The 25,225-nt window shown below is 34.8% G+C and overlaps 1 protein-coding gene across 12 annotated transcripts in view; it reads left to right on the forward strand.

Annotated features, from left to right (window-relative positions):
- The window catches only part of C2CD5 (C2 calcium dependent domain containing 5), a 96,214-nt gene that overhangs the window by 65,130 nt on the left and 5,859 nt on the right, over positions 1-25,225 (forward strand). For 5 of the 12 annotated variants that reach the window (XM_027592086.2, XM_035729100.1, XM_035729101.1 and 2 more), the window contains 8 exons: positions 4,516-4,680; positions 8,024-8,164; positions 10,316-10,379; positions 11,583-11,644; positions 11,860-11,958; positions 12,641-12,730; positions 13,209-13,296; positions 14,234-14,320. In XM_027592086.2, coding sequence (XP_027447887.2) covers positions 4,516-4,680; positions 8,024-8,164; positions 10,316-10,379; positions 11,583-11,644; positions 11,860-11,958; positions 12,641-12,730; positions 13,209-13,296; positions 14,234-14,320 — 796 coding nt within the window. Of the gene's footprint in view, positions 1-4,515; positions 4,681-8,023; positions 8,165-10,315; positions 10,380-11,582; positions 11,645-11,859; positions 11,959-12,640; positions 12,731-13,208; positions 13,297-14,233; positions 14,321-23,695; positions 23,747-24,640; positions 24,743-25,225 lie in introns of all 12 variants that reach the window. The other 7 variants (XM_027592078.2, XM_027592079.2, XM_027592082.2 and 4 more) reach the window with 3 other exon arrangements.

Consider the following 25,225-nt stretch of genomic DNA (forward strand, 5'->3'; position numbering starts at 1 on the left):
TATGAATTATTTAAAACTCAATAAAATTATATAGAATTTATTTATATTTATATTATTATATTTTTATATTCTGACCATAATCTCAATAGTCAGATTTCTAAAAATTATCATATGTAGCTTGTTTAGTAAGTTGGTCATCATTGTTCTGGACTTCCTTATTTTTTATGCATTGCTAAAACAGGTTTTCTCCTCAGCACTGTTGACATCTGGGACTAGAAAACTCTTCGTTGTAGGGGGCTGTCTTGTTCATTGTAGAAGGTTTAGCAGCCACCCTGGCCTCTGCCCACTAGATGCTATAATGGCTTCCCTTCAGTGTGACAAGCAAAAATGTTCCATATATTACCAGATGTCCCTTAGGGTGCAGGATCACTCCTGAGGGGGAGGACCACTATGTTAAAATAATCTTTAGTTGTATGGAGAAAATAAAGCAATACATATGAAACACTGCCTACTGCTGGATAGAGAATTAAGTTTCATCATAAATGTGCACCTGTGGTCAACAGTGGAATGTGCAGTTAAGTATGTGTTTCTTTTCTTTTTTTTTTTTTTTAAAGTATGTTTTTCTTAAGTGTTGATAAATTGTGAGCCGGTGGAGGGGTGCTGGGTGGCTCAGTGGGTTAAGCGTCCGACTCTTGATCTCGGCTCAGGTCTTGATGTTAGGGTTGTGAGTCTGAGCCTGCTTTGGGCTCTGTCCTGGGCGTGGAGCCTACTTAAAAAAATAGAAGAAGAAAAATTGTGAGGGAGTGGAAAGCTCTTTATCTCAGCCTTATGTTCACCTTGGCTTAATAGAAAAGAAGTTCTGACTAGAAAGTTGTCAGTGGGCAAATAAGAGTTGTCTTTATAAGTCATCTGAGACCCAGAGAACTAGGTGCTTGCAAAATACATATTGACCAGGTAGAAACTGATTAACAGTATTTATGGTAGTCCTCTCCTATTTTAGAAACTTTGCTAGCTAGAATCTTTATCTGTGACACTGGCACTTTTCAAATTGGAATTCTCTGCCATCTTAGATGCATAAAAATTTAAATTAAATAAATTTATAGAACTTGGATATTTTTTTTTCTCAGTATGCGTTTGTAGATAAGATGCTAAACTCTTTCCTGTTCATACATTTACAAATATGTAAGTTTCTGTAGGTAGGGGATAACTGTGTGGTGATGATAAACAATCAAGTAATCACAATTTTTTAACAAGAGAAATTTGCAATGATTAATGAAAGTAATCTGATTTATATTAAAATGTTTGATATCTAGATTAACTTGTGAAGAAAGTGTTCATTATAATTCATTCATTTAAAAACTCGCATGCTTAGCAATTATTACAAATGTATAATTTGGGCTTAATACAAAATTGTAGTTATTGGTGGGTGTCTGTGAGAACTAAGAGCTTGATTCAGATTCAAAGATTTAAAAAGCATTGTGCCAACTGTATCAAATACTTCTGATGATTGAGCCCCAGGAAACTAGTTTGTGTAATTTTTCAGTGCCTGCCTAAAATACCGCCTTTTCTGATTCTTGCTAATCTTTTCCTTCTTGGCCACTAGTGACACTCATTATTAACTGTTTGAGGTTTTGATCTTTGTGCTGTGGTTTAGCTTGTGCACTTGAATCTCGGGGCCCCAAGGGTAGCTTCCATGATAATTGATCTCGGATGAATGCCTACTGGGTATCTGGCACTGTGCTACGCCAGAAGGAATGCAATATTATCTTTCAAGAGGGGAAAATGGATGCTATGATAGATTGAGACTTGTCCAAAGTGGTCTGATTGGTACTGGAACTGAATTTCAAACCTAGGCCTGTCTTATTCCAGAGTCTGTGTTCTCGACCATTCTGGGCCGTTGCCTTGTTAGTGAGCACAGTTAGAACGTGTTAGAGATGATGTGCTAAGGTTTCATACGGCAGGAGGATTCTAAGTTTGAGCATTAGAGACTGGGTCATACACATAGTCATGGACACTAATGAACAAACCAGGAGAGAGAGCTTCTGAGGATCAGTCTCATCTACTGCACGTCGTCATAGAGTATCATACCCTTTTTAGGATGGACTTTCACAAAATTGGCATTTAATTAGAAAGAATAATAATAACCCACACAGGAGGTTCGACTCTTGATTTTGGCTCAGGTCATGATTTCAAGGTCATGAGATTGAGCCCTGCGTTGGCTTGACTGGGCGTGGAGCCTGCTTAAGATTCTCTCTCTCCCTCTCTCCTCCCCCCCACCTCACTTGCATACTCTTTCTTTCAAAAAAAAAATTATAATAACTCACACAGTTCAAAATACACAAATATCCAAAAAAACAGATGTCTTTTCTTGTCTACATTCCACTCCTTCAATGTTAACAATTTGATATTTATACTTGTATATATATTTTTTGCTTTGCTTATATAAGCATGTTTAAATGTAAATGCACATGGTGTGTGTGTGTGTGTGTGTGTGTGTGTGTGTGTGTGTGTGTGTGTGTAAATATTGTGGTTTGTATTTCCCTTAATAGTTTTTTAGTGCTGATGGCATGTGGTACAGTTAGAGTCAGAAATTAATAGTCAATTAAATATTTAAAATAAATCTGTATTAAGTAGTTTCCTTTCTTGGTAATTATGAAGGTAGGGAAGTGTCATGAAAAGTTCTTGGATTTTAGTTTTTTTTTTTTTTTTTTTTGAGAGAGAGAGAGCACGTGTGCCAGCAGGAGAGGGGCAGAAGGAAAGGGAGAAGTGGGCTCCCTGCTGAATAGGGAGCCTGAGGCGGGGCTCAATCCTAAGATCCCAGGATCATGACCTGGGCTGAAGGCAGACGCTTAACCAACTGAGTCACCCAGGTGTCCCAGGTTCTTGGATTTTAGAGTGAGAAACATATTCAGATTTCTTCTCCATGTTTATTAACAGTGTGATCTTGAGTAAGTTTCCTGTCCTTTCTGAAGTTCAGTTTCTTCACTTGTTTTGCAAAAGTTTCCCTTTTACTTTTGCCATTTAAAAGGGAAATTATTTACTCACTCATGAAACATTTACTTTTTAACAATTTTTAATCTTTTTTTCTACACTGTTTTTTAATTTTATTTTATTATGTTATGTTAGTCACCATACATTACGTCATTAGTTTCTGATATAATGTTCCATGATTCATTGTTTGCATTATAACACCCAGTGCTCCATGCAATATGTGCCCTCCTTAATACAAATCACCGAGCTAACCCATCCCCCACCCCCCTCCCATTTGAAACCCTCAGTTTATTTCTCAGTCCATAGTCTCTCATGGTTCATTTCCCCCTCCGATTTCCCCCCTTCCCTTCATTTTTCCCTTCCTACTATCTTCTTTTTTTTTTTATAACATATAATGTATTATTTGTTTCAGAGGTACAGATCTGTGATTCATCAGTCTTAACACAATTCATAGCGCTCAACATAGTACATACCCTCCCAAATGTCTGTCACCCAGCCCCCCCCACCCCTCCCACCCCACACTACTCCAGCAACCCTCCGTTTGTTTCCTGAGATTGAGTCTCTTATGGTTTGTCTCCCTCTCTGGTTTCATCTTGTTTCATTTTTTCCTCCCTTCCCCAATGATCCTCTGTCTTGATTCTCAAATTCCTCATATCAGTGAGATCATATGATACTTGTCTTTCTCTGTTTGACTTATTTCGCTTAGTATAATACCCTCTAGTTCCATCCATGTTGTTGCAAATGGCAAGATTTCGTTTTTTGTTTTTTTGGGGTTTTTTGATGGCTGCATAATATTCCATTGTATATTTATACCACATCTTCATTATCCATTCATCTGTTGTTGGACATCTGAGCTCTTTCCATAGTTTGGCTATGGTGGACGTTGCTGCTATAAACATCGGGGTGCACGTACCCTTTCGGATCCCTACGTTTGTATCTTTGGGTAAATACCCAGTAGTACAATTGCTGGGTCATAGGATAGCTCTATTTTCAACTTTTTGAGGAACCTCCATACTGTTTTCCAGAGTGGCTGCACCAGCTTGCATTCCCACCAACAGAATAGGAGGGTTCCCCTTTCTCCACATCCTCGCCAACATCTTCGTTTCCTGACTTGTTAATTTTAGCCATTCTGACTGGTGTGAGGTGGTATCTCATTGAGGTTTTGATTTGTATTTCCCTGATGCCGAGTGACGTTGAGCACTTTTTCATGTGTCTGTTGGCCATTTGGATGTCTTCTTTGCAGAAATGTCTGTTCATGTCTTCTGCGCATTACTATACTTTTTTTAATGCAATTTATTTTTTACAATCATAAGGTAAAATTTAAAAGTGCTGTTGGGTATGCAGTGAAAAGTAGATCCTTCTTTCATTGCTGATCCACCTGCCTACCCAGTATTCTTGCCAGAAGCAAACAATTCCTGTTACCAGTTATGTGTTTCTGTGCTCTTCCAACATATGTCCAGTACGTGTACTGATGCTAATTATCTTTTTCCTGTAAGGCAAAGACAGCTTTCCTAAATACGAACACTTAAGGACTATTATTCTTTAGCTATTTTTTCTGATTATTTCCCCCATTATTTTTACAAGTCGGCCACAGGTGTGTATTTAGCAGCTTTACCAACGCCTGGTGGCATTCAGATTGCGGGGAAGACGCCTAATGACGGCTCCTACGAACAGCATATATCGCATATGCAAAAGAAGATAAATGACACAATTGCTAAAAATAAAGAATTATATGAAATCAGTCCTCCGGTAAGTAAAATAAATCTACATTGTGAATATGTAAGTTATTGTCTAGGGGTTAGTTTGTTTTGGGGTTATCTTATTTTGGACATAAAATATTTCTTTTTCACTGTTGAGAGTTGTTCTCCTCATTCCTCATTCTTTTCACCTCCCTTTACAGTCATGCTCAAACGTCTCGTTTTAGGGAGCTGACTCTGACCACCTTATTTGAAAATTGTATTCTCCCATCAAGTTTTGATACTCCCTATCCCCCTTCTGTGTTTTATTGTTTTTTATTTCTCTTATCTGTGTGTATGTGTGTGTGTGTAAACACAAATATGTTTTTGATTTTTGTAATTGCTTGTTACTCCTAGTAGAATGAAGCTCCCCTGGGTTTGTATTCCTGAGGCCCAGAACAGTTCTTCCTCATAATAGCCTCTTGATAAATATTGCTGAATGATTAAATAAATGGTTTAAATGTTCATTTTTAGTAAAAGGTTGCTTTTCTATGATTAAAATGTGAAAGAATACACCATTTTTCGGTTTTAGCTTCTTTCTCACAATTTTCCTACCAGTCACTTCCCTAGTCAATCTTTGATACCAAATTTATAGTAGGTATCACAGTGTTGGGGTGCCTTATAGCCAGAGTCTGAATTGAAGGAAAGAAGTGTTGGAGCTAGAATGAATGTATTTGTTTTTTATGAGTTTCTGATAATGAAATACTTCTGTAAAAGGAAAGTGGGTAACATTATTATTGTTATTATTTGATTTCATACACATTTTGGTTGGTTGTCTGGGACAGTGCATCTGCATTCTAGCTTCAGACTTACAGCTTTGAGCAGAGTTAAGCTGAGAGGAATTTTAAAGATATGACAGAGCTACACTGTTAAGTGTGGTAGACAGTGGTCACATGTGGCTATAAAGCACTTGATATGTGTCTGGTTTGAATTGAGAGGTGCTATCAGTATAAAATACACAACCGGATTTTGAAGACTTAGTATGAAAAAGAATGTAAATTACCGTGAGTATTTTTTATTTTGATTGCATGTTGAAAATGTAATCTTTTGGATATAGTGAATTAAATAAAATATTTTATTAACATTGATTTTGTTTCTTTTTGATTTTATTACCTATGAGGCTTGCTTTATATTTCTATTGAACAGTGCTGATATAGAGCTTCTTTAAATTCACTAAGAAAGTTGGTGTGTTAATATATTAATGCTTAAATAGCCATTGTAAAAGCTTTCCACACAACACTACTGACTGCTTGTTTGCAGTACATTATTTTTCTTTTGTAATTATGTTTTGATATTTGAACATTTACAAATCGTGTTTATGCCTATTGGGGAGAATGATTTGCAAAGCTTTATGTTAGGGCTCCATGATACAAGCTGAACTCTTTTGCTTACCAGTATTTATCAACTATGTACTTCTGTGCTGACCCCACAGGAAGAATTGACCCTCTCCTTCATTATATTCCTATTGTATCTGTATGTGCTTCTGTCATAGGGCCTGTTCCATATTATTGCACTTAGTTTTTACACGTCTGTCTGTCTTTAATATGAGCCTTTTAAAGTCAGACATATTTAGAGACTGTGAATTAAATTCATCTATTCAATAAATATTTATTGAACTTCTGTTTTACTAGTACATTTTAGAGGAGGGAATAAATCTGTTATGATTCTTAAAATTTCAGCATATCTGGATTTCTTGTGTTGAATATGACTATATTTCCACAAAAAGACTAAACAATTTATGAATTTTCTAATATGTCTCTCCTTATTTCAGATACTGAATGCATATATCTTTCAGCATAACATCTCAGAATTTGTTTCATAAAGTCAGTGTAGTAGGCCACTACTCATATTACAATTTTGTCTTTTCTGTTTCTAAAACAATGTACGCCCACCCTGAAAATGTGGATCAGTGTGTTTCTTCTCTTAGGAAGGTAGCTCCAGCTGAAGTGAATGTACTTTGATTTTTTTTCTCAACACTGAAAAATCTTTCTAATGTGGAGTAGTACCACTTAAATGGAGATAATTCAGTCAACCAAAGGTATCAAAAGGTGCAAAACTTTTAGAATAATAAATGGTACCAGTGATGAAACTTTGTCAAGAATCTAAGATATATTAAATAACAGATAGTTGCTTTTATTAGGTCCATAATATAATGAACAGAAGCATAACCAAATCTTTTAAACTACTAAAAAATTATAAAAAGAAAGGTGTTATCTAGTGGGAAGAACATTGCACTGGATAGGTTTGTCACTTAAACTAGTTTTCAAGTGCAGGCAAACTGCTTTACCTCTGAACTGTAGCTCTTTCTCATTTTGTAGTCATTATAATAGGCACCCTGTCAGAATTATACAGGGCAAGTTAATTTGGGGTACAAATAAGAGAAATAAATATGAAATTACTTTATAGATTGCTGTTATGAAATTGTGGTAGTCTTACATAAGGTATGCACTAGCAATGAACATTTAAAGCTGCATTTTTGAAAAAATTTTCTTATATTCCTTGTTTTTTTAAAAAACATAGCTCTGTTTTCCCAACAATAGGCTCTGCATTTTGCATTTGTGCTCACATATTCACATTCTGATAATCCTGTAGCCAACAGATATTTAGAATCTCTGGTTAGCTCTGATCTTTGGCTGTGTAGTAGGTGAAAGCTTGCAGACCCATATAGGGTTGCACCATACACTGACCTCAAAAAGGTCATTGTTGTAGCTACCAAAGTTTATTTAGCTTAATAATTTGCACAGCAAATACCTGCATAACATATGTGTTATGTATACATGCACACATTTATCCCTCATTTTATTATGTGGAGCTTTGAAAAATTACCACTGGATAAGAAAAGATATAAAAGTTTAGAATCCTTTTCGGAGACTACATTTTTAATGATTTCTGGGCTGTTCGGTCTTTTAAATGTTGAGTAGAAAATACCTTCTGAGCTGGAAGGACTGCCAATTCCCTATTCGTTGTGGTGTCTGCTCTGTACACTAGAGGTCAGTATTGCCTTGCTATCTGTGGCCGTCCCATATGTTAATGGATTAGTGTATCAAGGCTGCTATTATTGATAAGAGGAAATATCCATGTACTCCATAAAAGGCTAATTAGTTATAAAAGTTATAATTAAATATAGGCTGTGAATATATTTTACAGACTTTTTCTCTACAGATATTTATTAATATAAAAATTTAAAACCAAACTGAAGTATACAAGTATTGAATCATGTTGTGTATCTGAAATTAATATAATGTTATATGTCCATTATACTTTAGTAAGAGGAAAAAAAGACTGCAGTTTATAAAATAACCCTCAAACTGAAAAAGACAGTCTTATATGATATAAAGCAATTGTATTTCTTTTAGGATATATCTGAAGAGATTATAGGATCACCCATCCCAGAACCTAGGCAACGCTCAAGACTTTTAAGATCTCAGTCAGAAAGCTCTGATGAAGTTACAGAATTGGACCTTTCACATGGGAAAAAAGATGCTTTTGTTTTGGAGGTATTATTGCATTAGACTAATTTCTTAAAGTTTTTGGAAGATAAGATTTTCATTGTTACAATCAGATCCTAAATTGATGTGATGTGATTTTGTATTATTACAACTGCTATAAATATATAAAAATTTTATTATAGAAATTACAACAAATTTGAAAATATTAGAAGCTGGTAATATATTTTTTTGATCAACACCAGGTACAATAATGCAGGTAGTTCTGGAAAAATTAATGTATGGGTTGAAATAAATTTAAAATAATGCTAAGCTTAAAAAATAATGCTAAATTCTTAGAGCTATTTTTGTAAACTTGAATGATTTTAATTAAAATGCTATTCTTTGACTTCCTATGTCTACTTGCTTCATGTGTTATAACATGTTAGTATAATTGTATCCTTTTACATGTGGTATAATAGCACTACCAATTCTGAGTGTAGTGTTTTCTCACTGAATTCAGAAGGTATAGTTGAACTTCCATTATAAAAATAAACTCAGAACTTCCCTGGAGAATAAATGTGGCATGGAAGATGTATGGAGCTTCCTACCTCACAAATCTGCTCCCTCTGCCCTGCCCTGTAGATAGTTAGCTTTGATGGAGATAGATGATCTTCCTTTGGTATTAAGGAAAGGAAAACAAATGAGGATATTCAGAAATGTTCTGGTAGGTTCCAGTTGAGAGAAAAAAACAGATGCCTTTATTTTAGGACAGCAAAAAGCTCATGGTAGAATTGTATTGGGATGGGATTAGAAGTTTGAAGAATCTGGAACAGTGCCCATGATCGTGATCAGGTTGTTAGCCATGGGAGATGCACAAGACTTAACTGAGATGAGAGTGTTAATTTGTAGAAAACTCAGACTGTATGGATGTGTGCCTGTTTCTCATATTTTTCTACAGTCTGAGAATGAAAAAAAAATGGAGGTTGGTAAAAGAATATGTCAGACTGAGGAGGTAGAAGGTTCTAGGGTACTGTTTGGTGTAGTGCTACTTAAAGTGTGCTGTGGCTACCTATAGCATCAGCACCATCTGGAATCTTGTAAGAAATGCAAATTCTGGAGCCCTTGCTTCAGACCTAGTAAATGAAAATTTCAAGGTAGGTCCCAGGGATCTGTTTAACAAACTCTCCAGTGATTCTTAGCATCCTAGAATATTATTGATCTTTATGGTCCTGCATCCTGGCTCAGCAGAGAATGAAGGTGCTGCAGATCTGGACAGAAGGCTAAGAACAGAGGCAGATTCAGTAAGAGAAGGAACAGACAGGACATTGTAGTTGGATCTGCGTGTGGAATGTTTTTGGGAATAGTGGGTTGAGGTATGGCCATGACTGTGGGTAACTAAAGTTAAAAACGGTTCTTAAAGTCTCAAGGGTAATGTGAAGGAACACTTGAAGTGTGTGAGAGTCAGTTAGACTCCCGATGTACAGATGAATGTCAGTATGTGCCTAGTTGGGTATTTTCACTATTTGTTATTCACAGTGGAATACTGTGATAAAAGAAAAATAGGATTTGGGTTTTTGTTTTTTTTTTTTTTAGATGTGCCTTTAAATGTATCCCTATGTAATTCAGTTTTTTTTTTAAGATTTTATTTATTTATTTGAGAGAGAGAATGAGAGAGAAAGAAAACACAAGAGGGGGGAGTCAGAGGGAGAAGCAGACTCCCTGCTGAGCAGGGAGCCTGATGCGGGATTCGATCCTGGGACTCCAGGATCATGACCTGAGCTGACGGCAGTTGTTTAACCAACTGAGCCACCCAGGCTCCCTGTAATTCAGTTTTAAAGCAGTTTTGTATTTAAGTCAAAAGATCTTTTTTTTTTAAATTGCACTTTATTAACTTATACAGGTAGAGATGATAATTGCTTATGGTGTCTTTGTAAGCCTTTTGAAACATGTCCTTATAAAAGGCTTGAGAAAAGGCTTTTTTTAACTGAATTATACTTTATAATGTGAAATATTTACTTAGAAGTGTTTATAGTAATTGTGGAGAAATTTATAGATATTAAAACTTTTTTTCAAGTTTTGTATTTTAATTTAGGGAAAAATGGCTCTGCATTGACTCTGATGTTTTCTATTTAGTAAATAATAAAAACAATGATTTTTTTTTAATTTGAAATTACTGTACATTTAATACTTACATAATAGTTCTAATCTTTTTATTTTCAGATCGATGACACGGATGCTATGGAAGATGTACATTCTCTGCTTACTGATGTTCCTCCTCCTTCAGGTGAACAGAAAAAACTTACTTTTGAGATGAGACTAGTTTTACATATCAGTATTTTAGTTCATAAATTATTATTGTACTAACTTTATTTTAAAGGCTTTATCAGTGTCACATCCTGTTATGTACTTTGCTGCTCCAAGGCTAAAAACCATAGTTTAAAAATATTTATGTTAGTGGTGGGCGGTGGGAGGGATGGGGTGGCTGGGTGATAGACATTGGGGAGGGTATGTGCTATGGTGAGTGCTGTGAATTGTGTAAGACTGTTGAATCACAGACCTGTACCTCTGAAACAAGTAATACATTACATGTTTAAAAAAGAAAAAGAGAAGACAGTAGGAAGGGAAAAATGAAGGGGGGGAAATCGGAGGGGGAGATGAACCATGAGAGACGATGGACTCTGAGAAACAAACTGAGGGTTCTAGAGGGGAGGGGGGTGGGGGAATGGGTTGGTCTGGTGATGGGTAATAAGGGGGGACACGTATTGAATGGAGCACTGGGTGTTATTCGCAAACAATGAATCATGGAACACTACATCAAAAACTAATGATGTATCAAAAACTAATGATGTAATGTATGGTGATTAATATAACAATAAAAAATTTAAAGAGAAAAAAATACTTATGTTAGAACTTAGGTGAACTGAGGGGATGCCTGGCTGGCTCAGTAGAGCATGTGACTCTTGATCTTGGGATTGTAATTTCGAGCCCCATGTTAGGTGTATAGATCACTAAAAACTAAAATCTTAAAAAAAAGTGTATGTGAACTAGATTTTTTTTTTTTAAAGATTTATTTTATTTATTTGAGAGAGAGCTCACCTGCATGAGCAGAAGGAGGGGCAGAGAGGGAAAGGGAGAGGATATCAAACAGACTTCTCATTGAGCACAGAGCCTATGGGGCTTGATTTCCCAGGACCCTTAGATCATGACCAGAGCTGAAATCAAGAATCAGATGCTTAACTGACTTGAGCCACCCAGGTGCTCCTAGGTGAACTGATTTTTAATCCTTTTATGTTCATACATTTAAAAAAAAAACCAAACTGATAATTTGTTAAGATGGTCTAAAGCTTACTGAAGGTGTAGTGTTTTAGAAAAAAAGAATAAATAGATCTTATAGTTAGAATTCATGTAATAAGTGAAAAATGTTATTCTTTAACATAAAAATAGATGAAATATTATCAAATAGTTTAACTGTGATTTATTTTGACAGGTTTTTATAGTTGTAATACAGAAATTATGCCTGGTATAAATAACTGGACATCTGAAATACAGGTAAGCCTTTCATAATTTTAAGCAAATACAACGTAATGTGATTTTAGCAAGTTCCTTCTTATGTTTTCTCTTTGACCACCTTATTGCAACTAAAATGTTAGCCTTTTTCATAACACATTATTTATTATTACTCATTATTTGGCAGTTTTATCAACTGTTACAGTATTCAGTTAAAAATAATAAAGTGACATGCTATTATATCTCCCCATATTTAGATGTTCACATCAGTAAGAGTAATCCGATTAAGCAGCCTTAACCTGACTAATCAAGCCCTTAATAAGAACTTTAATGATCTCTGTGAAAATTTGCTCAAGGTAGGAACCTTTTGACTAACTATATTTTGGTTAAATCTCCTAAGAATTATGAAATTAAAAAAGTGTGTATATTATCTGGAATATCTTACACAGTTGTGGGTTGAATGATTTTTATTTACATATTGTATTAATCTTAACTCTCACTGGTAAAATGCTAAAGCTGTCCTCTCCATCTTAATATGCCACACTATTAAAGAAATACATTTTAAGTTATTTCATAATTTTAAGCTTCATAGAAATCTATTGTGTATATAAGTGAAAAATTTTTTCTCATATTTTTATGACTGATAAATATTAAATCTTATTGTCTGCTTAAATATTTAAAATAATGTAAGAATACACAAAATAGAAATGGACCAGCTTCGTTTTAATCCCTTAAACTTTCTTTTGCCATGATATAATGTTCAGTGAAAAATCAGTTTTGAAAAATTTTTAGGGGTGCCTGGGTGGCTCAGTCGTTAAGCGTCTGCCTTTGGCTCAGGTCACGGTCCCAGGGTCCTGGGATCGAGCCCCGCATCCGGCTTCCTGCTCGGCGGGAAGCCTGCTTTTCCCTCTCCCACTCCCCCTATTTGTGTTCCCTCTCTTGCTGTGTCTCTCTCTGTCAAATAAATAAATAAAATCTTTAAAAAAAAATTTTTTTTAATGAAAAGAAGTGATATTACTAATATTTTCTGTTATTTAGAGTCTGTATTTTAAACTGCGGTCTATGATCCCCTGCTGCCTTTGTCATGTAAATTTTACAGTATCTCTGCCTGAAGATGAATTAATACAGGTAATTAAGATTCAGTTTATTATTAAAGAAGATTTCTAACGTTTATCTGATGTTTTAATATTATAAATCTGCCATAATTGAATAAAAATAAAGGATTTTACTTCAAAATATTTTTAAACAAACACACTAGAATGAATCAGACCACATATGTTTTATTTTTCTGAACTCCAAATTATCCAAAGGTAGAATCACATTTCTAGCATATATACAATAGGATGTGTTCTTATGTGGGATTTCTTTGGTCTCCATATTTTAGAGAAGGTACTTGAGCTCTTTCTGGAATATCTAGGGTTAGGTATATGTGTCAGACTCAGTTGTAGTCTAAATATCTGAGGTTATCTGTAATTCTGGTTGAGAATCTTAACCAGCAAAAGCAGATTAGCCAGTTAATATAAATTGTTCCATTGTACTGAAGATTTTTGAGAAACTTATTTTGTAAGTGATTATTTTGCTAACCATATTGTTTCTGTAATTCTAGGTTACAGTCACAGCAGTTGCAATAACTTTTGACAAAAATCAGGCTTTACAGACCACAAAAACACATGTTGAAAAGTCATTGCAAAGAGGTAAACCTGTGATGGATGGGAGCATAGTTAATGTTTGTCTACAGTTATAGTTAAGTGAAAAAGGTAGATTAAATAAATGACTTGTTTCTTGAAGAAGAGATACTGTCACTTTTTCTGTTTATCAAGCTAACTTTGTGGTTGACTTGGTATTTTTCACACGTGAATACCTGGTTGACAGGTGTTTATTTACATGGAGAATGCTGCTATTTTTTAGACTTAGGTTATAGCATATTCTGTGGTAATTTAGAGGTTTCTGTCCTAGGATCTCTGGGGAGGTCTTCAAGGCATCTGAGAACCTACTGATGTAGTAAGCACCACATATTTTTCTTAGGAAAGGTCCTCAGAGTTGTCCTTTATCCAGTAAAAATCTAGGAAGTACCATTTTTAATATATTCCAAAGAAACTCAAATTGTTAAAAATTGCTATGTGTTCTGAAAAAAGGAGAGGGAAATAGCATGCTTTCTAAAATTTAAGTACTTAGCAGCTAAATAAAATATTCACGATTAGTCTAAAATTTTTATAGTTGATTACATTCTACATGTGAAGCATTAAATTAATGTCAAATAGAGATGTATTAAACAATTGCGTTCAGATATTTATCAAAGAAGATAGAAAATAGCTGGTTTAAGTATCATAGAACCAGTATGGTACAAAGAATAGGATAATAATAGTTGTTATTGAGTTCTTATTATTTGGAAGGCATTGTGCTAAGAGATTTATACTTAGTATTTTTTCGAAGACTCACAACAGTCCTAGCGGGAAAGATAGCATCTCTCATCATTGTGCAGGTGAAGGGTGGGTCTCCCTGGGAGAAACCAAGAAGAAAATAACCAGAATAAATTGGATTGGGGGAAAAATATTTTATCCCAGATTCTTAATTTAAAAAAATTAATACTAGGTCATTACTAAATAAGCAGTGTTTTTCTTGCCTCTCAAGCCTCTACAGATAATGAAGAACTTCTGCAGTTTCCACTGGAGCTCTGTTCAGATTCACTTCCTTCTCATCCTTTTCCACCAGCTAAAGGTTGGTTAAGTGAGGGAAATGCAAACACAAATCCTAGTTTCTAGTTCCTTTAACTTCTTCATCGTAGGCAGTTTTACTTAATCCTGAGATGATTTATTCTTCATTCCCTCATTGTCTATTTCTTCATGTTCATACAGGGGAGAGAGTAATATTCCTCTTATTTTAATTTCTCCAGTAATCTCATCATAAATTATTAAAGTTTAAGGAGCATCATGTGATGTTCCATTCTTATACTTCAAATGTATTAAAATTTTATTTTCAGAGATCTGGATTTCCCAAAGTAACTATTCACACGTGATATATTGATATTTATATCTGGTAAGGTTTTTTCCAGCCACAATAGAAATTTTACAAAAATTTTTAGATTTTTATAAACAACAAAATACTGATTTTCTTCAGAAGAAATGTGGAGAGAGGTTTGGGTTGGGGTAGTACAAGTGAGAAAGGGATGAGCTGTCTTTTGAGTGTCTTGGTTATTATTGAGGAACATTGTTATGTACTTCAAAAGATTCTGCCCTATTTTCAAATGCAAAATGATAGTCTCTTAACCTAATAAATTAAATCTACCTAGATCTGTACTAATGGGAGGTAGTATTTTCTATTTCTCTTCTGATTTCAGGGCAATTTTTATTATACGAATTTTCAGAATTACTATACCTTATTTCATAGCATTAGTTATGATACAGAATAGTTTTACATTCACAATTGCATCTATGTCAGTAGAGTCTTTACTAAATTAGTGCAAGGCCTGTTTATGTATGTAGATAAACAGATCTTGTCTCATATTTTGAAGATGAAAAGATAAGCTACTTTCAGATTCTGAACTTTCTAACATGGTAACTGTGGTCTTCTTTCTTTTTTTATCTAAGTTAAAATTCTAATTTAGAACCTAATAGAGAATTTTAGCATAATTGAACTCCTTGAAAGAACAGACAGGAAAAAATCAAATCCAAAGATAATTTGAGTTCCGATTCATAAATTAAATACAGCTTCCAGAACAAAAAGAACTGTGAAGAATCTTCCTTAGAACTGGCTAGACAGAATTTTTTAAAAAAATACCTACTTTATACAGAAACTGGTATTTAACATAAGGTTAATTCCAAATCACTTTTAGGTGTTGTTTCGTTTATCCTTACCCTGCAATGGAAGGGGTGCGATGTGGAGGGGGGAACCAAAACCAAAAATCTAATCAGCAACAACAAAAAGATTTGATCAATTGCTAATATATAGGTGTATATATATTTATGCAGATCGGGTCCCTATTAGCTCAGTTTTACCTTGTTAATCATTACTGATTTCTGTAGAAGATTGGATTTAAATTCTGTAAATTTGTCATATCTACATTGATACCTTGCAGTTTCTGCATTAGCTTTCAAAATGTTTTCAAAGGTAATTAGCATTCGTGCTTGTGGGTCATTACTCTATTTTGTACAAATGACACTCTGAACTGAAGAACAACAAAAGAAGAATTTGAGTAGAATAAGCCCTATCTGAACAGTACTTAAAATATTGCAATTTATTTTGTAGTGTGGAGAGGGGCCATGAAGTGGAGTAATAAAGTAGCAGACCTCGATTCTCTTCTCAGTTCTGCTACCGATAGTGTGAGAACTTGGGCCAGTTAACCTCTAATAAGCCAGTTAAGCCTCAATTCCTCATCTGTAAAATGTGAAAAGATTAAGATTCTCTCTACCCTTTAAAATTCTGATTCCTTGGGTTTCTGTGGTTTATGGTTTTTCAATAATTAACATGTTTCTATTATGAAAAACAAATCAAAAACCATTTAATCAAAATCAAAAGCTAGTGTTACATTAAAAATTTACAAATAGTTTCAAATCTGTTAAACCAATAATTTTTAACCTCTGCTTCTCCAAACCATGGAGTTTCTTCAGAGGTACCTCACGGCCTTCTAACAGGCAGGGTGGGAGGGGCTGAGGGGAGAGTGGAGGAGTCTCTGGACCCCCTTCCCACCCTTGAACTGGAGCAGCTTCAATTCAGTGTGCTTTTATTTATTGATTTTCTGTATGTGATTTTGTTGTAAGACAGAATTTCAAAAAGTTTGAAAACCACTGAATCAGATTGTGCTGCCATCATCGTCATTTTCATAGTGTTCAGTAGCATTACATCTAATACTAATATATATAAAACTTTTTTACTAAGTATTAACTGTAAAACTTATATGCTTTTCCTTGAATGTTACATTTTAAAATCATCAGTAAACACTAAATAGTTTACCTGTACCTTTTTATAAATTGTTGTGTAAATTGTAGTTTACATTGCATGCTTATTTACTGTCTTTGCTTTCTCAAGGCTTTTCAGGAGGACATGGGCTATCCTAAATATACTTAGAAAAGTTATCACAAAGTATTTTGGAAGATTTGAGGATAGAGGGGTTTTGAAAAGGTCTGAAAAATGTAATAGAGTGTAATATATGAATGTAGTAATTGAGCATTGTAACATAAAAGGTTTTAAATAGAGAATAGAAATATGTGGCAAAAGTTAAGCTTAGCAATTTAGAAGTAACAAGCAAGAGAGGAAGGTAAGGGTGCTAGGAATAAATGCTCAAAAAATTTCTCTACTTTCTTATATGCAACCACAAGAGGCTTAAAAGTTAACTGCTAATATTGATAAGTAAATAAATGTATAGTTTTTATGGTTTTGTTAGGTCAATTCGCTAAGCTGATGGAGCTTTTTCCTTTTTTTTAAATTCTGAAAACTTTGAATCCTAATTTATTTTTCATGTTCTTATTACAAATGTGATTCAATAAAATTTTTATTTCTTTTATGTTGACAGAGTAGTTTCAAGAGCTATGCACAGTATATATTAATACTTCCATCTTTTAACTTGTAGATAAACCTTTCTGATAGTTATCTTTTTATGTTACTGAAAGTGAGTGAATATTATGTGAAGAAAAGATGCTTCAATTACATGTATCCTAATTCACTGTGTAGAGTAAGCCTGGGCCTGAATTGTCCATCCATGTTCAATTTTTTCCTTTCATCTTTTGTTATATTTAGTTTCGTTTCTCAAGGTAACAAAATAGTTTGATGTTGGTTTGGTTACCTTGCTCTAAGTATTTGATTTTTCTGATTTGAAATATTAAAGGGTGCTGAGCCTGAGTAATTTCTTCCAGGAAATTATCATGTGAAGGTCATCAAAATTCTTGATGAATACTAAGGAAAATAGATGATTGGCATCAATGTAAATTACTTATATGAGGCTGTATTATGAGAAAAAGGATGGTATAACAAACTTTTTATACCACTCCCATGATGTTTTTTCCTCATCATTAATGTCTGTACTTTAGTTTTCTGAATATTTACTACTTTACTCTGAAATGGTTTTAAGAGACTTTAAAAATAAAATGTTATCAAGGGAGAGAGCAAATACAGTAAAAATGGAGAATCTGAGTGACAGTAATCTGGGTGAAAAGTAAAAAAAAATAAGATTTGTTTACAGACTGTAGTTGATCTCAGAAATTTCATATGCATGTAGTTTTTATAGAAGGTTAGCATATTATTTTTGATACATGTCTGAAGACCTAAATCTTAGTATCTTAGATACCATACTGGGGGGCTTAAGATCTTAGGTAAATGTGTGTGAATCATGTGCCACTATAAATATATCAAGTACTTTATAAGTTCAATCTATAATAGGATAATAGTTTTCATTAAAATTCTGAGAGTTTAAGCCTTTAAAAATATTTAATGAAGTCAATTTAGTTTTTATATACTGTTGGGTGAAACTGTATAGAAGAAAGGTCTTTTATACCAACTTTGTTCCTGCTTTCATTTTGCTTTATGCTGGAGTGATAGCCTCACGTTCAATGGCATAATAGGCTGGCAGGAGTACTCTTTTCATTAAGCAGCTGCCGATTAATGTGACAGGCATAGGTCAAAATCTGGATTTCACTATAAAAATAAAACCCTCAATACATTGTACTCCATAATTAGGTATCACATTTGAAGTTTTTTTATCTTTATTGAGGCTATAAGGGTTATTTTTTTGTTAAGCCAAATTTGATTCTAAAAGGTAGTTTAATTTTTTAAATTTAATGGCTTGCCTTACATTTTTTAAGCTAGTGATTAGAAATATAAACCTATAAAAACTACAAGAATTAGCTTTTATTTTATCCTGCCAATGAATGGTTCTAAATTCTTAACAACTATTACACAATTCTTTGCACAAACTAAAAATATCTTTATGTATTAACAATTCATTGCATGTCTATTTTTTCTCTCTTTTTAAAATGTATTTTATTGGGGCTCCTGGGTGCCTCAGTTGTTAAGCATCTGCCTTCGGCTCAGGTCATAATCCTGGGGTCCTGGGATTGAGCCCCGCATTGGGCTCCCTGCTTAGTGGGAAGCCTGCTTCTCCCTCTCCCACTCCCCCTGCTTGTGTTCCCTTTCTTGCTGTGTCTCTCTCTGTCAAGTAAATAAATAAAATCTTAAAAAAAAAAAAAGCAAAACATAAAATGTATTTTATCATTATGACCAAATGGTAGCAAAAATAAAAAGTGCTGAAGTTCTCCATGTTATTGATGTCCCCAACAATTAGTAAGATGTCCTGAAAGGAGAGAGATGCTGAGGGGAAGGAGATTGAAGGGAGAATAGAAAGTAAGGAGTGGAAAATGTATAAGAAACTTATCCCAGACATGGGAAGAAAGGAAGGAAAGAGAAAATTGATGGAGAAGTAGAGATAAGGAATCTTCGCTTCTTCAAGGCAGCTTGAGTTCAGTGAAATCCAGAGTCTGAGGAAGAGGGAGTAAACAACAAAGAAAATTGAATTGGGTTACTAATGAAAATAGGTATTATTTGGAAGAGAAAATCTGAAGGTTGGAAGGGAGGGGAGAACTGGATGCCTGGAAACAGAGGCAGGAAAATAGAAGATGGGGATTGAAGAAAAGTGGTTTAGGCTGTTGTACACCTTTAGCTGGAAGCTTTAATGACCCAAATTGAGAAGCTAATTGTGTTTGTTATCTAATGTATGTATTGTGATGGTAGTTGAGTTTTTCCCCTTAGTGGGCTATGCAGATTGAAGCTATTTATATTTTTCTCTATGCTTTAATAATTTTTAGCTATAATACGGCAATTTCATCATCAATCCACCAATATTTGAATACCATTATGGACTAGGTTTATACACATAATTTGTTTAAGTCCGTCATTAAGCCAGATTTTATAGTTATAGGACATAGCTAATCAGTGCATTATAGATTGATGGAAATGCCGACAGAGACATAAAACCAAATTTTGATCATAATAACTTAAAACTGAGAATGTTTAGGGACCTGGGTGGCTCAGTCAGTTAAGTGTCTAACTCTTGGTTTCGGTTCAGGTCATAATCTCAGGGTCCTGGGATCGAGCCCCATGTTGGGCTTTGCACTCAGTGAGGAGTCTGAGATTCTTTCCCCCTCCCCCCATGCACACACTCTCCCTCTCTAAAATAAAGTCTTTTTAAAAAGTTTAAAATACAAAGCCCAAGAATGTTTTTTTAATTTTTTTAAAGATTTTATTTATTTGAGAGAGAGAAGCAGACTCCCCACTGAGCGGGGAGCCAGACATGGGGCTCCATCCCAGGACCCCAGGATCATGAACTGAGCTGAAGGCAGTTGTTTAACCCACTGAGGCACCCCTGTTTATTTTTTAAAAAAAAATTCATTTTTAAAAAGATATTTATTTGAGATAGAGCGAGAGAGAGCATGAGCAGGGGGCAGGGGGAGAGAGAAGCAGACTCCCCGCTGAGCAGGGAGCCGGCTCGGCTCGGGGCTGGATCCCAGGACCCCTGAGATCACAACCCAAATGGAAGGCAAGCAGCCATCTAAGCGCATCCCCTACCCCCCGCCCCCAAGAATGTTTAAATAACTAAATAAAGTATACATTTTTAAAGACTTCAGATTGCATATGTTTTCTTTTAAGTAGGCTCCATGTGCATCATGGGGCTTGAACTCACAACCGCAAGATTAAGAGTTAAATGCTCTAGGCACTGAGCCAGCCAGGCGCCCCAGATTACATATATTTTAATCTGCCAGAGAATCTTCAGAAGTTTCAGGAACTTTTTTTAGTTTTAGTAATTTTCTTAAGATGACCAGATAAGATTATCTCAGATATTTTTAAATTATTCAGAACAAAGATGATCTGTAAATTCTAACGATATAAAGCGAACAACTTGTCAGAAGAGTTAGTGATCAGCGTAGAGCTTTATCATAGCCAGCTGATACCTTTGTCATTCGTTATGACCATTTAGAAGAATGGAGAAGTCTCAAATTTCAGAAGCACTGGAGCATGTATAATTGAGGGAGGAAGAATCCTTGCCACATCGTTTTCTGTTGGTCATCAATATGCTCATTTCTACTCAACTGCTTTTAACCTAGGTTAGTCCCCTTCCCCACTGACAGGACTTGTTAAATACTGTTAAGAGTATAGAGTATACTAAGAGAATAATAAAATCTTATGTTCTTTTTGCCTTGCTGACTTCGTAGGGTTGTTCATTTATGGATAACAGGGTTATCACCTACTGGTGACTTTTTAGTGGAGCAGAATAATCATTTTCTTGTATCTAGTGGGAAAGGAAATTTTAAGAGACGTGGGCTGCTGTGTGGCTTGATTGAGACTTTCTGCAGCAAAATGGGAGGAACCTAACATAAGAAGTGTTTGTCTCAAACTCTTCTACATAGATAAGGCTGACAATGGGCATTAGCTCCTCAACAAAGCCCAAAAGATTTTAATAAGATTTCTAATCCTGAATATGAAATATGTTGTCTTTTTTTTTTAGAGATTACATATGGGTTTATTTCTTTTTCACCATAATTACTAGTGTATCAATGAGCCAGACAGCTAATACCTGCCATACCTTCTGTTGTGAGAAACCTATTACCTTGGAAGCCAAACTGTAATTGGAAGAGCAGAGTGACTGAGAATCTGAGGTCATTAGATACCTGAGGTATTCAAATGTGTGAGGTGCCAATGTTCAGCTGTTCCCAGGACCATCTCATCTTGGGCCTTTTCTCTGAGAGAAAAATTAAGATCCTAGCAAACATGTTGGATGAACTTGCTCTCCTTAAGTGAGATAAAAAAAAATCATCTATTTTAACCTTTCCCTTAAGCATATCTGCAATTTACAAAGGGAAGAAAGAGAGCGAGAGAGAAACAGACTTAATTATAGAGAACAATCTGATGGTTACCCGTGGGGAGGGGAGTGGGGATGGGTTAAACAGATGATGGGGATTAAGGAGTGCACTTGTAGTGAGGGGCACTGGGTGATGTATGGAACTGTTGAATTACTATATTGTATAATTGAAACTAATATAACACTGTATGTTAACTAACTGGAATTAAAATAAAAACTTAAAAAAATTATCTGCAATTTAAAAACTTTTTTTTCCCAGATATTAATTCAAATACATTCATATGTGGAGGCAGGGAAAAGACCCACTTCTCCACCCTTTGTAAAATTTTTTGGGAAAAGTAATAAATGTGCATGGTGAAAAATTCAAATCTTACCAAAAAATCATACAGTCCAAAATCAAACTCCCTTCTCCATTTCCCTTTTCAAGAGGCAACTACCCTCAACCAGCTTTATTGTCAGTCTTTGCAAAGATATTGTTTATTTTTTAAAAAAACAAGTATTTTACAGATCATTGTGTACTTTTTTTTTTACTTGATATTTAGAGATGAGAGCAGATACTTTCTATATATTTAAGCTCTTGTTGTGGACATTTGTCATTAAGTTATACACAGTTGCCCCTGGGGAATTTCATATTACCCAGATAATACTGAGATGTAGAAGATAGTTTCATTTTAGTCATTTTCACATTATTTTTTAGCTTTTGCCCCCTGTTCCCTCATTTTTAAAAACTTGCACAGAATTCCTAATGCCCACTATATTTTCTGTAAGTCTGTACTCTCCCAAGTCTGTACTGCATAGGACATAGGAGAGCCCTGGGACTGTCCCGGCATTTGTAAGCTTGGGTAAATATTTGCTGTCCCAGCTTCTGCACTACAGCCTTTTTCAGTGCTGAACTAGCTGTCTTTTAGAGATGTGGTAAGCTTCTGAATGTCAGTTCTGTTCTGGTCTCCTTCCTGTCGGTTCCATCTCCTTCCGGGCTTCCAAAGCTCAGGATCCTGAATCAGGGAGGATGTTTTCTTGCCTAGATCTTCAGTCTGAGGGCATGATGGTCAGGGCACATCCATAGCATGGTACCCTCACAGGCGTTTTGTGGATCCTGCCTAGTGATCCCATTTACTCAACAGCCCAGTATTATAAGAGGAATGACAGTCACTATACACTTTCCAGTATTAGCTAGTGGTCACTTGCTTTATAAAAATGGGAAGGGGGGGAGTATGAGAGATACTCCCATTGCACCCAATCAGCAGAAACCTGTACAAATCTTATTTTTAAAAGGTATAACTTTTATTAATTTAAGAATATTACCAAAAGATTAACACATTAAGCAGAGATAAAAATATGTATTTAATTTATAAATTAAAAAAAAACTGGGTGACAAATTATTTTCAATTTTTTTTTTAGTTATTTCTAACTTGGCAACACTATTTCAGTTACAAAATTCTTTGAAACAAAAATTCAAATATGCTAATGTAGGTAGAGTCTGAACTTTAAAAAATAGATTAAGAAGTTTTTTTTTTATTAGTGCTGTTTAAATTTGTATAATACTTTAAATAACTATAATAAAAATACAAAACACTAAGAAAAATTCTGGATGCTTCTTTTACAAGTTTACTGGAAAGGGAGTGATTCCAGTTTGGGATCTAGTTCTATCTGTGGGGAGCACTTTTTAGTTCTATGACGTCTTGATACCACCAGAGGGAGCTGTTGATAGTGAAGTCCCTGAATGAAGGGGGGTTGGCAAAGGGGAGGGTTATGGCTAGTAAGCAAGCAGTTTGTGTTTATCTGTGAAACATAGGTCATTGCCTGGTCTGTAATTTTTAATCTTACTGGCTCTCCCCCCCCCCCCTCCGCGCCCCCACACAAACATTTTCCTTCCGTGTTTCATTTCAGATTTTCTTCCTAATACATTGATGCTTTTCTCTGGTCAGTTTTCTCACCCTGCTTTCATCCTACTAACATTTGTTACTATGTTTACATTTTCTCATGTCTATAATGTTTCTGAAACTCTTCTTGTGTTACAGTAACAAGTAGTCTTCCTTGGCATGATATTTATTAAATGAGCTAGTTTTCATAAATCAATAGAAACTGCATTTAAAACCTAAATACTTCTATTTGGTTTGCTTTTTATAATGAAGCCATAAAGATATTCTCGTATTCATTTGGCTTATAGAGGTATTAACAAACAGCAAAGAAGAGATACTGGCTTGTACTTAGCATTCAAGCTAATGTTGTTCATATTGTCTTATTAGAACACCTGGAGAGTGCAAGTTCTAACTCAGGTATACCAGCTGCACAGAGAGGTGAGTTTGTCTAATTAAGCAAATAGTCACCAAAGGTGTGAAATTCTAGTGTGGTGGTGCATAAACATACAGACATTGGAGAAATGCACTGGACAGTGGAATAGACACCAAAACATGGCTTTATTACAGTTAGAATGTGTCTTTTAAAATATTAATTAAACTAATATTTACATTTTTAGCATTTTAATAGTTTCCCTGTTTCTAAAAATAAAATCTTAGCTCTTTAACATTTTTTAGCTCAGTAATAGTAAAAGCTATCTTTTTTAAAAAAGGAGAACTTGTTAGACTCCCACCTGCCTCCCCGCTCAATGTCATCAGAAGCTTTGTTGCCAAAATCAGATGTGAAAACAGAATATTGACCAAAGTGACCCTTTGGCTTTCCTGTTACTGATGGTAGAAAGAATGTGTTTTAATAAAAGATAAGTCAACTAGTAATTTTTTTAATGTATTCTTCAGCATTTGATTCTCATTATTTTTTTGATTTTAAGGTAAAAATAGGGAAGGGAATTATTCACAAAGTTTGAATTGTAAATTAAAGTTATAAAATATAGACAGTTAAAACATTGTAAAGTAAAAAGAATGGGAAATAAAGTTAGTTAAAGCAGTGTATGGTCCTTTCACTGATATTTCTGTTAGACCTTGTTTCCATTTTCCCTAAGCGACCACACCACTAGGATATCACCAAAAACACTCAGCCAGCTAATTGAGAACTTGGTTTTGGACAAATCAGTGTCTAAAGCTTGACTCTTTACTATCTCTCATATCTGACTTGAAAAGGACCATTCTTTTTCTAAGTTACAGTTAAATTACGTCAGAAGGAGTGTTATGACGAGTAAGAGACGTCATCCATATTTTTTCTTTGTTTTTTCTTTTGTTTTCTGTCTGTGTTTTCAGCAACGTCAGTTGATTACAGTTCCTTTGCAGACAGATGCAGCAGCTGGATAGAGCTCATTAAACTGAAAGCTCAGACCATAAGGCGCGGATCAATTAAGACAAGTAGGCGGATGTTTCTACCACATTATGATCTGAGAAGCATATCCCTGATTTCCCAGTGGTGAAGGCTAGACCTTACTATCCAGTAATAACATTGCCAATCAATCATGTATTGGAGTGTGAAAGCTGCAGACTGTAATGGTCACTTAGCAAAAGTTATTGAAGGGCCTTTAGATTTGTTCATTTTAACTGTACAATTGTTTTTAAAATTTTACTTTTTGTGAAGGTATTCTTAAAAGTGTATAAATAGATATTATATCCTTCCAATGGAAGGAAATTATGAACTCTCTTATTGAGACATTCTTCCAGGACCCAAGCTACTATGTAGTAGATGGCATCTGTTAGCTGGCTAAGAGTGATATCCAAAGGGCTAAAAGAATGAGGTATTTCTGAATAGAAAGTAGTTAATTCTTATCTCATTGCTAGAATCAGCATCATAACTTACATGTTCTTTATACTCCATGTGTTTTGGTAGACTCTGAGGTA

This window comes from Zalophus californianus, chromosome 9, assembly GCF_009762305.2.
Source record: "Zalophus californianus isolate mZalCal1 chromosome 9, mZalCal1.pri.v2, whole genome shotgun sequence".
Lineage (NCBI taxonomy): Eukaryota > Metazoa > Chordata > Mammalia > Carnivora > Otariidae > Zalophus > Zalophus californianus.